General features: G+C 34.4%; 1 protein-coding gene across 1 annotated transcript; it reads left to right on the plus strand.

Annotated features, from left to right (window-relative positions):
* Positions 1-1,692: 1,692 nt before the first annotated feature.
* Positions 1,693-15,423, plus strand: LOC141284450 (natterin-3). The gene is made up of 3 exons (XM_073817421.1): positions 1,693-1,755; positions 13,206-13,341; positions 14,384-15,423. The coding sequence occupies exons 1-3, from the start codon at positions 1,693-1,695 to the stop codon at positions 15,421-15,423; spliced, it is 1,239 nt and encodes a 412-aa protein (XP_073673522.1).
* Positions 15,424-18,084: the final 2,661 nt, after the last annotated feature.

Genomic DNA, 18,084 nt, shown 5'->3' on the forward strand with positions numbered 1-18,084 from the left:
CTATACTGTAAAAGGCACCGTCCTTCGGATGAGACGTTAAACCGAGGTCCTGACTCTCCGTGGTCATTAAAAATCCCATGGCACTTCTTGCAAAGAGTAGGGGTGTAACCCCGGTGTCCTGGCCAAATTCCCTCCACTGGCCCTTGTCAATCATGGCCTCCTAATAATCCCCATTCATTGAATTGGCTCCATAACTCTCTCCTCTCCACCTGTAGCTGGTGTGTGGTGAGTGCACCAGCGCTGTTGTACTGTGGATGCTGCACACTGGTGGTGGTTGAGGAGAGATCCCCCATATGATTGTAAAGCACTTTGGGTGTATGGCAATACACAATAAAAGCGCTATATAAATGCTTTATTCATTCAAGATTTATTACAACATGTATGGCATGTTTTCTCTCATTCAAGTGTCAGAAAACTCAGAAACACATTTTTTGAGATGTTAACTTATATACATACAGGTTGCACATCACTGTAAACTATGATAACAATTAAATTTATTATTAAAGGGGAGGGGACCTATTCTGCTTTTTCACGTTTTGAATTTTAGCCAGTGTATGGTGTGTATGTTTGAGCATAAAAATCATCTAAAAAGTTACAAATCTGAGAGTCCATTTCAAAGGAAGATATTTAGTTTAAAAAAAAAAAATTCAAGAGCCATTTGATTTTTTTTAGCTGAAAAAGTTCTATAATTATTGTAAGCATGAAACTACAATGATTCAGGCAGAATCAAGTTTTACATGCACTGTAAAAAGTTTTCACCAGTTTCAACTTAAAAAACTTAAGTTTAAGTTAAATCAACTTAAGTCATTTAAACTCACAAGTTAAATCAACTAATTTTGATTGTAATAAGTTCAAAACTTTTGAAACTTGTGAAAACTTTTTACGGTGTGGGTGCTTGGGAAAATCAATCCGAAAATTTGCGTTGAAAGGAGCCAGTTGAGGTAGTTTGGGCATTTAGTCAAGCATACTATAGCACATGTGCAACGTGTCAGTTGCTGTGTTCAGAACTGGAAATTATGAGACTATGTATGGTGATGTGCACAAATGCATTTGCATAAAGGTTGGCATATATATATATGAGTGCAAGGCTGCACATGGGGTGTGGTCTACTGAATTGGTGCCAGGGGCGATCACTCCTTAGTTTCAGCAACTTTGCATATAAACTCTGCAGGTCACCATTCACAGGTAAGACACAGGTAAGATTTTACATGTGAAGTCGAATCTTTTTACATTAGTAGTATAGCGTTACCAATTAATCAGTTAAATAATGTTAAAGACTAGGCCCATAATAAAATTTGTGCCCATAATAAAGTTATGTAATTTAATTAAAAAATAATGTAACTGTAATCGGTTACTATAACCACAATGGTTTAAAGTCATGCATTTCAACCTACAGTCGTCTGCTTTAATTAATCATTAACTAATGATTGGCAAAGGAATAGGTATGTTATGACTTATTATATTAATATTTATTATACTTAATATGTATATATATTAGGGCTGTCAAAAATAACGCGTTAACGGCGTTAATTATTTTGTTGTTGTTAACTACGTCAATTTTTTTAACGCATTTTAACGCAGTGTGACAAATTATTTGTCAGGAAACTGGTTGGGGAGCTAGATGGAGCAAGGTGAGCCTGGACGGATTCAAATATAAAAAGAATGATGATGGTACAGTTAACAGGTACAAGCATGGGCGACAGCCCCTCTGCAACTGAAGTGGTTAGCCAAGCCTATAGGCCCGGTTCTACTGGGGTAGACGGTGCTATATACCCTCAAACGAAAGCAAAGCAATTGAAGATCTGGCAAACAATCCAGCGTTGTTCATCTCATGACTAAGTGTAGACGCGATGTAAATAAAAGATTCATTGTGTAGTTTAGAAAGCTTTATTGATAGTAACGGAACTTTGTGAGATCTCTATAACTAAGATTTGTGACGCTTTTAGTGATAATAAAGGGAGCGCACTTTGCACTTTCCATGCCATAATCCATTCAGAATTTGTATGAAACTTTAGTTTTTCTTATGTTTTGGGAATTACATCTGCATAGTTGCAAAGTGTAGCCTATATATTTAGTTTTTTATTTAGTTAATTTAGAAAAAAAGTTTGGAGCATTTTTTGTTCTTTAAATATAAGTTTTTGTTTTTGTAACGAACAGCGCCCAGCGGAAGATCATAGTCTGACCATAGTCTGTTTGATCAGTTTGCCTTCTCAAATCATCACGACTTGCCTAAAATAAAATCTATAGCCCAGCCGGCACATGACCGACCTTCAACGTTGAAATTTGGTTGAAATAAGGTCAGTTGTTGTTTCAACAGTGAAACAACGTTGATGTGACGTTGAATGCTCAATGGTTGAAGATCAGTCAACACATGACCGAAATTCAACGTTGAAATTTGTTTGAAATTAGGTCGGTTGTTGTTTCAACGGTAAAACAACTTTAATAAAACTTTGAATGCTAAACGGTTATATATGCCTTCAAAAGCAAGTGTTTAAATTATAATATTAATAATAATAATAATTAACAAGGTTAACTTATAAATCAACATAAGATTCAGCATACAAAGAAATGTTTGCCTTTTAAATGATTATGGACATTATTATTTCATGAAACGTATAATAAAATGTAAGTGTATTTAAATATAATCATCACCAACAATAAAACTTAATACATTTCGCTTCCACATGCTGAAACAATTCCTATTGGTTGTTTTACCTTACTGCTTTGATCATGATTGGTTCATCTGGCTGTCATTCAGGAAACTGACAGGTGAAACTGCGCGCGCCTTTGTAATTTTAAAAAATTCGACCGTTACTGTATTTGCCAGTGAGGCTGTGAGTCGCGTAGACTGTATGAGAGCTGCTGCTCACCGAAATTATTCAGTTGGTCCCGAATTATTTTATATTTTCCTGTTATATTTTTATTTTGAGCGTATTTGAATTGTGAGATCCCAAGGGAGAACAAAAACCGGAACACAGAGGCAGGGCTCTCAAGTTTTGGAAAAAGTTTGGAGTGAGATTTTATCTGTTAGGGGAGGAGTCACTCAAATAATTGCAGCAGCGGCCCCTCGGCCCCACGCAATTCTCTCCAGTTTTTGGTAAAAGTTCAACTATCTATTGCTCATAATTAACCTGCACAAAATAAAAAATATAACAACTGGTAGATCTGATAAGTCAAATTCATGTATCAAAAGTAAAAAAAGAAATTTGGCCCCAAACGAGCAAACTAAACATCAGTGCTCAATGCACATACTGTAAACATACAGGAGGATTGCAGAACTTGCTCATAGCATGTATGTCAATCTGTGTGTGTGTTTGTGAAAGAGAGAGGGTACATATTTCAGCTTACTAATGTCATTTTGTATTTCAAGTGTTTATTGCACACTTTGATGCCTTGATGACAGTGGTAGGGGCTTGAACTTAGCTAGAGTAATTAGTTACATGTAACTGAATTATGTAATTTAATTATAAATGACATTAAACTAATCTGTTACAGTTACTGAGAAACAACAAATATAGTTAAATTACAGTTACTTTTAAAAATGTTTACAATTACAAAGTGGGTTACATGTAAATATTTTAATTGATTTATTTCCCAAATCGCATTGACTGCTTTAAAATAAGAGACACCAATGTTTCAGGAGTTAAACAGAGGTGCTAAAGATTTTGTGGTGGCTGTGCTTTAAAATTAAATTATTATAATCTTAATTCAAGTGATGAAGGATTTTGTAAAATTGACAGCAATTAGTGTTGAGTGCTACTGTAAGGTAAACCTGCCTGCTTAAAAAGTTTTTAAAAGGATTAACAGTTGAAAACATTCCTTAGAAATTTAGTAATCAAATGTAATGTTAAATTACCTCTAAAGCAATTGAAATAGTACACTACTTTTAAATTACATTTTAAATAGGGAAATTGAATCTGTAGCCCTGCCTATTACAGCCTATTTCCAAAATAACCTTCCCAACAATGTTGATACATTTGTGTTTTGAAATATATAAAACAATTTATTTTATTTGGATGAATTTGTCTGTCTTTTTTAGCAGATTTACCAATTATCTTGTTTTTCCTTAATTTCAGGCCCACAATTAGTTAAAGCTGTTGAAGAACTAATAATTTTGCACATATTTGGCTGTAATCCCCAACATCAGTTCTCACTATCTTTGATCACAGGCAAGTGATTTTGTCTAGGAATCGTAAAATGGAAATAAATAAATAAATAAATAAATAAATAAAAATAAATAAATATGAAAAACCCTGCTGCATTTATTTAGTTTCTAATGGCAACGTCCGCTCCGAGACCGCAACGCGACCACCTCCTCAACTGTACTAAACGCTTCCACTGCGAGAGAAAGCCGCAGCCCCGCAACGATTCCACCGCTGGCCTTGTCCCGTGTGTGCGCGTCTACGTTGCCTAGTGACGAACGTGATTGTAGCGGGACCACGTGATATACCAGAAAACAGCAAATTCTAATTTTTTGGCTGGTAGGTGCCATTTAACTCTCAAGACAGCTACGAGCTTGGCAGATTACTTCTCTCTGCAAAGCCTGCACCTCGTCTATTTACACCATATAGCGGGACAAGTTATCCCTTACTTTTCAGTGTGAGAAATACAAGGTGTGGCGTGAGAGCGTGTGAACTGATTGAAATGCGTGAGTCTCACGGTGAATGCGTGAGACTTGAGAGCCCTGCAGAGGAAATAGACGTGAGCTGCAAATCTCTGAAAACATACAGCACTGGCTAAATCAGGTAAGACAATAAGTATTTATTATTACCTTTTAAAAAATAGTACAAGAGTTTACAAATTGGTAAAGGACATGTAAACTGCAGAAGTTAAATACTTGAGTGTGTGTTTGTGCTGCTTTATTATCACAGACTGCAAAAGTTAGAAGCTAATCGCATTTAGCTGGCTAGCAATATTAGCTCATCTGGTCGTATATATTTCTGGTGTTGTTGTGTGTTGCTAGTATTTGTTAATGTCTGTCTTTTAGAGATTCACATTTTTCTATATAAATGCCATGCATTACTGCAGGTGTGTTTACATTTTAATCCTATAATAACAGTCCTAAAGATGACATACTTTATCTTTCTTTTCTGAATATCATATAATGGCATAATTAAAATTAATTAAGATTGTTTAAAGGAATGGTTTAAAACGAAAAACAGCTTTTTAAGAAAATTTCAGTAAACTATTTATTCTTTGTCCTTGTAGAGTCATTAAGGATCCAGCTTTTTGGCAGTTTGGTAAGGAATTGTTCATCTGCTACTTTGCACTCTCACTTCTGGTAGAGATTCATTGATCTTTTGTCATTTGTTTTGTCTTACATTTGTTTATTTAATATAATACAAATGTACACAATATGATTTTACTTGTTTCACTAAGTATACTGTTTTGTTAGAATTGTGATTAAAACCATCTTGTTTTAAATTTTAATCTGAATACGTCAAAATGTGTTTAATGAAGTGTTGTGAAGTGTTGTGCACTTTGTTTCCAACTCCACTGTTATTGGACTGTAAAGTAAAAATATTGTACAAGATTTGTTTTGAATTGAGTGTTTTCAGTTAAAGATATTCAACAGTATCAACGTTGGTATTTTATGAAATTTTATTTTTGGTGCTTTTGTTCATGCAGGACAGCACAGAAAGCACACAAGTGGGGGAGAGTAGACGGTGGGCCGAGGGTCCGTATCTGCTTTACTTTTCGAAATGGATGATCCCCATGGAGGGAGAACCTGGATTTGTAAAGTTGGGACAGTTGTTTTATTCTAAACGATATGAAAAGTGTTGCCACTCCCATTTATTGCACATTTTCCACGAAATCATAATTCGCGACCCGTAAATATGCAGGCAAACGCGGTTGCCTACTATATCAGTTGAGCCAATAGCGCGGCAAGATATTGACACGGGATTATTATTAACCAATCAGATGTAGTTTATTTCGAACAGCTGTTACACGAATGATTTAGCTATCAGACACCAGCAGCAGCAGCAGCGCATTGATCATCGTCAAGGACATTCTTTGTGTGATTGGAAGTATTCATTTAATTAGAATATGATATCTATATAAAATGTTTGTTTTGTACACTGTGTTGTTCAAACGTGTGTAAGCGTCTCGTTAGTGTCGTTTTAGTAGGGTAACGTTTCAGTTGGCGAACTAGTAGTAGCCATAGCCGTTGTAGAATATCATATTTAATATCTATTTAATATTTACTATCATATTTTCGGGCTAGGCCTTTTCAAGCCAATGTAAAAGTTTGCCAACAAATTTTGTGTAGTTTTTTGTACTAATCTTATATTGTTACTGCAACTACACTGCACATATCTGTATATGTTGTTCATACTGTATATCTATTTTGCTCTTATATATAATAATTTATATTATTGTAAACCATACTATCTTAACTGTATACTACTGTCCATACTGCACTGTACAGTACAGGTCAAAAGTTTGGAAACATTACTATTTTTAATGTTTTTGAAAGAAGTCTCTTCTGCTCATCAAGCCTGCATATATTTGATCAAAAATACAGAAAAAACAGTAACAGTGTGAAATATTATTAGAATAGTTTTCTATTTGAATATACTTTAAAAAGTTATTTCTGTGATGCAAAGCTGAATTTTCAGCATCATTACTCCAGTCTTCAGTGTCACATGTGACATCCAGTCTATCACATGATTCTTTACAAAACATTATAATATTCTGATTTATTATGAGTGTTGGAAACAGTTCTGCTGCCTAATATATTTGATGAATAAAAGGTTAAAAAGAACTGCATTTATTCAAAATAATAAATAAAAAAATTCTAATAATATAAATCTTTAGTATCACTTTTTATCAATTGAACACATCCTTGCTGAATAAAAGTATTGATTTTATAGCAGCAGAACTGTTCCCAACTTTGATAATGAATCATATTAGAATGATTTCTAAATGATCATGTGATAATGATCCTAAAAATTCAGCTTTAAATCACAGAAATAATTTAAAGTATAATAAATTGAAAATCAATCATTTTAAATTGTAATATTAATAATATATAACAATGTTACATTTTTTCTGTATTTTTTTTACAAATAAATGCAGGCTTGATGAGCAGAAGAAACTTCTTTCAAAAACATTAAAAATAGTTATGTTTCCAAACTTTAGACCTGTACTGTATGTCTAATACTGCACCGCCTGTCTATACAATATAATACCAACCTTCCTTTGCAGTTTCTTCAACTAATACTGCCTTCTCTCTTCTCCTTTGTGCTCGTTTTATCTTCGTGATATCTGTGAAATGGCTGTAGCACTCCCTGTGGTAGCCAGTGTTAGCTGGTTTGACTAACTGGTTTGTAGGTTCATGGCTTTGTAACTTGTATGCCTGTACTGCCTCTTCTGCAATGATACCTTCTCTGCCCTCAAGGTCTTTCCACAGAAACACTGATTTAATACATTTCTCTCAACTTATGTCTGTGAAGGGAATGGTGGGTCCACCACTTCCCTCAAATATATGCATACAGCACTTCATGTTTTGCCATTTCTTCCAAGTAAACATGGGCGGGAAAAAGAGTATTGTCTGTCTCGTTTCCAAGCAATACCATTGTCAAATGTGTTAAATCAGAAGGATGTATTTATTAAAGATTACAAAGAAATGACAGGACCTCGTATGACAAAAGGTGATTACATAAAATAAAAACATTACAAATGGATAACGTTACCTCTACGTACTCATTTTGTGTCAAACTGAATATGTAGCAAAATTAGGTAAAATATTTCTCATCTTAAATAACACAATCTTAAATCCTGGGCGCGAAGCGCGCCAGTGTGTTCAGAAACGCGTCACCAACACCGACACTTTCCATGCACGCTATTGGATGAAGGCATCAAATACGTCATGCAGGTCGGACCCCGCACGTAGTTGCTTGCTCTATTCGCCGGGAAAATAACCTGGAGAAAGTTATCGATATTATAGTAATGGACAAAGTGTGTGAGTGGCAACAATTTTTATTTACTTTGTTGAAAAGCGTAGCGGTTACATATAAAAAACTGGGTTATCCCTCACCACAGATCGTTTGAAAACACGAAATCTCCACTCGGCCCACCGTCTAGAGAGGACAGCATCAGAAAGGACCTAGAGCTGGGACTCTTTCAAAGATCACCTGAAGCACAACCATGATATATGCACAAGGCTGTTGTTTTTATCAGAATTTGAAGAAACATTTTGGCTTAAAATAATAAATACATTTCATTTAAGGTATTTCCTGCATAAAGAATTGCTTTTTGATCCCTTCACCACGACATGGTTTCTGTTGCAGGTTCCATTCTCAAAGTCTTTTACCCATTTGCACTGCACAAATGTACACATCTCTTATAATGAGACACATTTGTAAACCTGTTTTCACAGAACTATAGTTAACCACCAAATAAGAGATCAAGTGGTTTTAGTCAAAAAAGGTTTCTCTTGTGCAGCGCAAAATATGCATGTTATTGTACAAAAACTTTGAGTCTTTAACTTTCTGGGGTCCAGGGATTTGGAGAAGTTTAAACCCTGACATCTGTGTGTGTTTTTTTTTCAGTATCTGAAAAAAATACACTACGAGTCAAAAGTTTTTAAACAGTAAGGTTTTTTTATTATTATTATTAAATAATTTCCTTCTGCTTTATAATATTTGTATTATTTAAAATAATATTTAATATTATTTAAAATATTTTAATGTAATTTATCCCTGTTACTCCAGTCATCAGTGTCACATGAACTTTTAGAAATCATCCTAATATGCTGTTCAAGAAACATTTATTATTATCAATATTTAAGCAGTAGATTTTTTTTCAGGATTCTTTGATGAATAGTAAGATCCAAAGATTAGCATTTACTTGAAATAAAAATCATTATTAAAAATTATATACCATACTTAAACTTTTATTTAGCAAACTTTTATTTTATTTTACATTGATCAAAAGTGATAATAAAGACATTTATAATATTACAATAGATTTCTATATCAGATAAATTGTTTTACTTTCAGTTCATCAAAGCAAACTGAAAGAATTCTACTGAGCTGTTTCCAACATATTTTTTTGAGCAGCAAATCAGAATATTAGAATGATTTCTGAAGGTTAATGTGACTTGATCATGAGTAATGATACAAATTCTGCTTTGACATCACATGATTAAATTACGTTTTCAAATATCTTCAAATGAAAAACATTTTAAATAGTACAAATATATTTTATTTAATTTTTCTGTACTTTGGATTGGTGAGCAGAAGAGACTTTAAAAAACATTTGTTTTAATTTTACTGTGAGAAACTTCTGAGTGGTAATGTCTAAAGTCTGATTACTTTGTATTCATCACAAACTGGGCTACAATAACGTGAGCAGAATTAATGTGTTTGTATTGTTTTTGGAAAATGTTTTCGACAGGTTTTAATTTTGATTTATACAGTGCATGTTTCCAAAATAAAACTTGTTTTATAATATTGATCATGTGTTAGTTTATTGAAGTTGACAGTAAACCCATTGCTGGTAGCCATTTTTTAACTAATATGTACGTACAGTGTTGATCTAAATGCAAACTGGTTGTAATTGAACGTACAGTTGTGTATTCACCGTTGCTGAAAGGTAAGTAAGACGGTGAAACTAAGTCGCTATTTCAACGGTGAATCAACGTCATAATATCAACGTTGAATTTTTTTGCAAATCCGAAAGGTTATTCACCGTTGATCCAACGTCGACAGATGACCATAACCCGAAAGGTAAGAGGGTGAAACAAAGTCGCAATTTCAACGGTGAATCAACGCTGTTGCTTCCACGTTGAAAAGACGTCACAATATCAACGTTGAAAATTTTTGCAAATCCGAAAGGTTTTTCACCGTTGATCCAACCATGGTACCTGACGTTGTTTCAACGGTGAATCAACGTTGAAATGCCGGCTGGGAGATATAAAACAGTTCAAGTATAGTTTAAACATTAAAGATACATGTGCGCGATTAGGCGCATAGTTTGTGCGAGAGTGGAAAATAAAGCCGCTTTGCAGGTCATCGAGGCACCAGCTCAATCACTTGCATTTTTTCAGTGGAAGCAATTTAAAATTATCCGTCATTTTTGCTCACAAAGGAAAGAGTAGCCTAAAATACATCAAAAAACGTTGCAGTGTTTTTTGCAAAACAAAAATGATGCGCTTCTGTCGTCTCGTTCTTGAACAGCCGTGCTTAACAAAAATAAAGCTAAATGCATGCCTCACAGACATGATAAACATATTCTATAGAAAGCTTTAAATTATTACTTAACGAAATAAAACAAATCGAAAACAAAAACTTGTTCATTATGTAATCCGTAAAGATAAATTTATCTCTCAAGGCCCGTCCAAAAATGAGATTGCAGGATCTTTGCGACATTGACTCAGAATACACTTTGTTAATAAATAATTCAGATATGTCCTTACTCTTTCCCCGACACATTTATCATTTATTTTTGCCGGTATTTTGTGGCAAGTTTCAGCCTACTGCGTGCGATTGAACGCGGATCTCTTCCAGTAATTAAGCGCCATCAGAGTCGGTCTCTGAAGTAAAAGCGAAAGTGTCGTGTTGTTTCCACCAGCGCGACATAATTGATGGATGTCTGAAATATAAAAAATAAGGAGTAGCCTAAAACAGGGCCGATGCCGGCGCTGACATAATATGAAAATATGAAAATTATGTATCCATGTCCTGTTATTTATTTTTTGGTATGCATTTCAGAAGAAAAAAAATGGATTCAGGTGTAGTTGCAAATAGTGATTAATCATGATTAATCCACTGAAAAGTCTGATTAATCTGATTAAAAATTTTAATCATTTGACAGCCCTAATATATATATTACTTAACAATAAGTTAATAGTTCTGTGCCTCAACAAGTAGTCATAACATAATGACACCTTTGCAAATCATTAACTAATGATTAATTAAAGCAGACAACTGGAAGTTGAAGTACATACACTGTAAAAAACAACCTATAGAATCTACTCAATAAAATGGGGTAAACTGATGTAACAATTTGCACTGTTTGTTTGGGTAGATTCTATCCTATATATCTGAGTAAAGAATACCTGAATTGATCAGCTAAGACAAACAAAAAAAAAGTAGGTAAAGTCTACACAGCAAAAAGCCCAGTATTAAATGAACTCTCCCAATAGTTTGAGTCCATACTCAAGAGTATTAAAATGAACACTGAAGCAGTGTTAGAGTTATTGAGGTAATTACGTTACTCATTGAGTGGTGATTGACCATTATTAAAGACCTGTGTGATGTTAAAAAGCAGAATCGCCAAAAGGAGAAAATCTAATTTTGTAAGTCACCATTATAGTGGTCAGTGTTAGCATTAGTTTAGCTCTTTACCATTAACTTCTTAACATTAGGTTTTGTTTGGATGCTTTAATTGAGTTATAACGGTCAGACAAACCAGGAGAAATTAGATTATGTGGTGTTGAACATGCTTTGACAAAGTCATAATGTAGTGACCTGAATAACTGAGTTATATTTTATGTATTAATTACACTGGATTAATCAGACAGGTGTTATTGAAGCTTATTTTAACAAAAAAGTATACACATTTTTTAGATATAGACACACAGACATCAACAATCAGCATGAGAATCACAACCATGGTGACCATCAAAAATGTATGTTGTAGCCAATCAAAACTCATCCGTGTCTCCCATCATGCATTGCGGCATGAATAAATTATGAGCTGATGATTTCCGTGATGTTTAGAGTTGATCTGTTTCTGAATATGCTGTTTGTCACCATTGTTGAGATTCATATGCTGATTCCTGATGTCTGTGTGTGCCTAAAAGGGCAACTCTTAGAAGTTTTTGATCAGAGGAGCTTGTAAAAAGGCCAATCAAAAAAATAAAATAAAAAAGGCTTTATTATTTTTAGCTGCTGTGAAATCCCAAAGCAGTTATAATAAATAAAGGATATAGAACTAAAAGACTAGACTCTAAACGCTTTCAGTGGCTCAAATTAAGCTTATTTTAAAGCAGAATTATCACCACTGCATGAGTTTTGCTCTTTAGCTTGTCTGGCTGGTTTAGCTAAACAGCTAAACAAAACTTAATGCTAAAAAGCTACAGGTCAAGAGCCCAACTAATGCTAACACAGACCACTATAATGGTGACATAAAAATTGTGGTGTCTTCAATCATTTTCAGTCACCACTCAATGAATCACTTAATTACCTGATTAGCTTTGACACTGCTTCAGTGTTGATTTTAACACTCTGAGTATGGACTCAAATAAACTCCCGGGAGAGTTCATTTAATACTGCGCTTTTTGCTGTGTAGACTTTACCTACTTTTTTTTTGTTTTTCTTAGCTGATAAATTCAGGTATTCTTTACTCAGATATATAGGATAGAATCTACCCAAACAAACTGTGTAAATTGTTTCCTGAGTTTACCCCATTTTATTGAGTAGATTCTTAAATTCAGGTATTCTTTACTCAGATATATAGGATAGAATCTACCCAAACAAACTGAGTGCAAATTGTTACATCAGTTTACCCCATTTTATTGAGTAGATTCTATAGGTTGTTTTTTACAGTGTATGGACTCAAATAAACTCCCGGGAGAGTTCATTTAATACTGCGCTTTTTGCTGTGTAGACTTTACCTACTTTTTTTTTTTTGTTTTTCTTAGCTGATAAATTCAGGTATTCTTTACTCAGATATATAGGATAGAATCTACCCAAACAAACTGTGTAAATTGTTACATCAGTTTACCCCATTTTATTGAGTAGATTCTTAAATTCAGGTATTCTTTACTCAGATATATAGGATAGAATCTACCCAAACAAACTGAGTGCAAATTGTTACATCAGTTTACCTCATTTTATTGAGTAGATTCTATAGGTTGTTTTTTACAGTGTAGATTTGACCTTTGAGGTAATAATCATATGCATTTGCATGATTAGTTAATACAATATGTTATTAGGGAACTAATATATTATGACACATTTAACAATTAATGTATTACTTAATCTACGAATGATATCAAATGTTCATTAGTTGCTGATGCAGTAATCATAAATAAATGGTTTAGTTCTTGATGTTGATGTTATAACAGAATTCTAATCTGCCATCACCAATGTGCATATAATCTGTTTTTTTTAATGTGGCTCATTACGGATTGTCCTTTCGTCAAGTTAGATTCTTTCATTATTTATGAGGGATGTGATATTTTATACCTGTAGATAACGTGCCAACAGCTGATGATGGATTTCGGCATGGTTATGGCCTTTGCTCTGCTGCAGATCAGTCTACAGCCAGATGGAGTGGATTCCAGTCTATCCATTCCAGGAGAAGACACTTCTATTACTGAAAAATCTGGTGTGTTTGCTTTTATAGTGTCATTTTTATTAGATATACTGCATTTTTTTTGCGGAAGCACTATGAGTAGGTCTATGTGAGCTCACTGTTTAGTTGAACGTTTAGTCAATGACGAATTTAGTCAATGACTGTATGATTTTAAGATCCATCTTTTCACACTGAGGACAACCAAGGGACTCATGTGCATCTATTACAGAAGGCTCAAATGCTCACTGATGCTCCAGAAGGAGACATTATGCATTAAGAGCTGGGGGTGAAACTTTTGAACATGATAGAGATGTGTACATTTTTCTTATTTTGCCTAAATATCACATTTTTCATTTAGTACTGCCCTTCAGAGGATACAGAAGATAGTTATTTAGAAGACAAATTAAGTAAAATGTACCCTGATCTTTAAATTCAAGAAGTTTTTACTCCCCGCATGGTTTTTCCTTGTGGAGAGTCCATAAGCAGTTTAACCTTCTGTAATAGTTGCATATAAGTCCCTCTGTAGTCCTCAAAATCAAAATCATACAGTCATTGTTGGAAAGGGTTCAAATACACAAAAATGCTGGAAAACCAAAGAATTTGTGGGACCTGTTCAGGACAAACAAGGGACTCATGAATGGGGATTATTCAAGTAAGAACATTGTATTAAGAATCAGGAATCAAGAATTATGTAAACTTTTGAACGGGGTAATTTGTATAAAATCAACTATAATTTTCTCTTGTGAGCTATATGTAAAATATTTTATTTGAAATATCTTGTTCAGTTCAGTACTAAATAAATAATAACATGCATTTTGTATGATCCCTCTTGTTTTGGAAAAATAATTAACATTTAGCAAATTCTAAAAGGGGATGTAAACTTTTGACCTCAACTGTATGTGTATATATATATATATATATATATATATATATATATATATGATATGGTTATGGTTATGAACTGTGTAATAAAGACATTGTCAGCTGAATCAGTTATGTGAATCAATTTGTAAACCCTAAAAGAAAACTAAAAAGTGAACATTATCAGTCTTACTTCTATGAATTTGTCCTGCAGAGTCGTCTCATCTTCATCATCTTCTTCCTCGCGATCTGAAACCGGGGCAACAGAAGGAGACTGAGTTCCAGAATTTCTTGGAATGGACAGAAATAAAGCAACATTCGGATGTGCCTAAGGATGCTGTTACTCTCTTTGACAAAAAATTTAAGCAAACCTATTATGCTGCTAGGTTTGAAGACTGTAAACCTTGCTTTTATAAAAAAGATGACAAGACATGTTGGGAATTTGTATCTGAAGGTGAATACAAACTGGGAGGCACTGTCCGAAATGCAAAAATTTCATTTCTAGTGAATAAGGATGATTTCGAATTGCTTGATTGGAAGAAATCTTCATATGGAGGGATTCCACCTTTGGCAGTGGAGACGTGTAATGGTTACTTTTTTGCTAGAGATGATTTGGGTTTAGGCTATTTGACCGAGAACAGTTTAATGACGCTTGGTGGTAAAAAAGTAAACACCGCCGAAAATGAGGTTCTCACCCTAAACCATGATATTAAAGGGCAGCATTTAACCATTATCAAGTATGATACTGAACGAGCAGAGACATCTGAAAACGCACAAACACTAAAACATTTCACAGCTTCCAACAAGAACTGTGATCCAGTCAAATATCAGGTGAAGCTGGACCAAGGCATCGATAAAACAGTTTCTTTCCTTAAGAGCCGTACACATACAGTTGGAGGGACAGGAGATACATCAGTCAGTGGTAAGGTTCCATTTATAGTAAAGATTAACGGAAAGCTGGGCGCAAAATATGACTATAGCCGCCTCAATTCTAAGACTACATCCATAGTTGAGAAAAGCCTGCATTCACTGAGTATGGAGGTGCAGGTTCCTCCCAACCATTCTTGCAGCATTAACATTGAAAGCAATACCTTCACAGCTGATGTCCCATACACTGGCCAGCTCACTAGAATATACAACAACAATGAAATACGCAGAACCTTGATTAATGATGTATATAGTCTTCAGGAAGTAGGAGAAATCCAAGCAGTTGTGGATCCCTGCATTGAACTTTTAAATGGAAAGAAGTGTTAGAAGTGTCACTTTGTAATACTGATTGAGGTAAATGTTCATCGGTATGAATTGTCTCTGCAAGACACTCTGGCCTCGAGCAATGATGCATGTTACTGCAATACGTAAGCAATTGTGGGAACCAATCAAATCGGTGTATCTAATGTAGGCGTACCAGAGGCGAGTTAAGCAGCTGACGACAGCGCTGCGACGTACGGAATCATTTAGTAAACATTGAAAGCGATCTATTCTACAGATGAAAATAAGTTGTTTGAAACGGCTTTGGCCGCTACAAAAGAGGAACAGAAAGCCGCGCTCGAATTGTTCCTTTGCAAGAAGGACGTTTTTGCTGTTTTGCGGACTGGATACGGCAAGAGTTTAATCTATCAGTTAGCTCCGCTGGTAGTTAAGCGTATGGGGGCGACCATGAAGGGGAACAGATCCGAAGCGGGCAATGCCAGATAGCATTCGGCAGTCTCGAGTCCTGGCTGTTAAAAAAGAAGTGGTGATAAATGTTATCGAACAAGGTCTACCGGGACAAGCTGATTGGGATTGTGGTGGATGATGGTAAAATGGTAAAAGTCACTTGGTAAACTTACTGTAACGAAAAACTGAACTATTCAATAGTTATACAGTAGCCTAACTTGAACAGGACAATATGTCTCGCTGCTGAATGAAACGCTAGCGTATCAGTTGATGGTTAATGAATAGTTTGATCGGACCTAATTGTTTTAATGAGGTTGATTTGGCTGTCGTAATTAATAGTTATTAATCTTGTCACATTGTTCATGTTATAACATTGAAATCCACTCTTATATGTTCAACGTCGCTCTGGATACGTCACACCATGTATTGTTGTGATTGGTCTGGAGTTATCCAATTGCGTGCAGTGAGAATTTCAAATGCATGCTTGGTGCCGCCCCTCGAGTTAGGTCCTTTTCATTGCTCAATGCCAGACCCAATATCATAATAGATTTGGGTCTGGATTTTTCCAGGCTAGGGTTCAGCCTGTTAGGTCATTTTATTTTATTTACAGTTTATTTTAAAATTATTTTTTTTACCCAGGTGCTGGGTCGTTTTTCTGCACTTTTTTTTAAACCCAAATGTTCAGCTTGTTGGGTCATTTTATTGGGTTATTTTTATTTTATTTTTTTACCCAGGTGCATTTTTCTGTAACTAAGCTGCTGAGTCATTTTTAATGCTGGTATATTGTTTTCTACTCAATGGCTGGGTTAAGCCTGTCTCTGGCGAAACAAACCTGCTGAGTTACAGTCAGAGCGTAGGCTTTTTGCATTCTCTAGAGAGTGGTTTTCATCACCACCATGTACTTCTTCAGTGAAATAAAGATTTGTATACATTTTATTTCATTTATAAAGTCTTTACCATGCTGTAAATTATATTGTTTCATGCACACAACATACATGGCAAAATAATCTTGTTTTGTCTGTTTGAAATAAGATTATTTTGCTTACCCCGTTGGCAGATTATTTGGCTTGTTGCATTAAAATGCATTGAATTTTGACTTGTTTTTTTTCTGAAAACAAGAAAATTATTTTCACGCGTCTAGAAAATCCTTCTTGGTTTAAGAATTTTTAGATATTTTGTCTGGAAACAAGACAAAAAAATCTAAGCTAGAAAAGCATTTTTTGCAGTATGGCTGCTATTTCTTTAAATGCATTTCTAACCTTTTCAGAAAGATCAACCAGATTCACACAATAATTGCCACATTGCACTTATAAGGTTAGTAGCTGCTGCTCTAGCCAAGTGCTCACCAGTTGTTTCTGCAATTTCATCAAATCCAATGAAGGCCTCTTGTGGAACTACACTGAAAAAAATGTTATGTTGAATTTACATAATTTTATTACGTCAAGGGGTTGCACTAAATAAATTTATCTAAATCCAGATATATTTTTTAAGTTGAGTGAATTTATATTTTATAAGTTGAGTTTACTTATATTTTATAAATTGGTTGTATTTATATTTTATACATTGAGTTTATTAATCTCTTTCAGTAATTTCAGATTAATTATATTCATAATTTTAGCTAAACTATTTTGAGTAGAATTTACTCAAATTAATTGTGCAACCAGATCAATTTAATCGTTTAATTTCTACATATTAAAATTAATTTTAATCCAATATTTTTTTTTAAATCTAGCTGGCAGAGGTGGGACCAAGTCTTTCTATTCAAGTCACAATTTAAAGCCAAGGATCAAATGTTGATGTTTCATTGGTTAAGATGATGCTACCATCATGAAGATCAGTGTTTGCTTTAGTTGGGCTCTTGACCCTTGACTTATTATGTTAGATCTCTTGCTGCAACATCATATGTAGTGCTATAGATTAGAGAGTTTGAATGTAATATGATAGTTATCAGGTAGTGGCCTGATTATATGTAGAGTAACTATTATTGTGTTTAGGTGTTGAATGAGTAGCTCTGTTTTCCTGTTTTGCTGCGCTGCGGTCTGGTTTGTGTTTTTAGCTCTTTGTATTTGTAGCTTTCAGGAGCTTGTTTTTCTTTAGAAATCTCTATCTAATTATTACTCTCTGCTGTTTAAAGTATTTAAAAACAGTTTTACTCCCAACAGACTTGTGAAATTATCCGTCACACTAATCTGACCGCTTACTTTACCCGTTAAACGTGAGTGCAGTGAGCTAGCTAGCTTGCCACTTGCGGCTTACATT

Source organism: Garra rufa, chromosome 14 (assembly GCF_049309525.1).
Source record: "Garra rufa chromosome 14, GarRuf1.0, whole genome shotgun sequence".
In the NCBI taxonomy this organism is placed as follows: domain Eukaryota; kingdom Metazoa; phylum Chordata; class Actinopteri; order Cypriniformes; family Cyprinidae; genus Garra; species Garra rufa.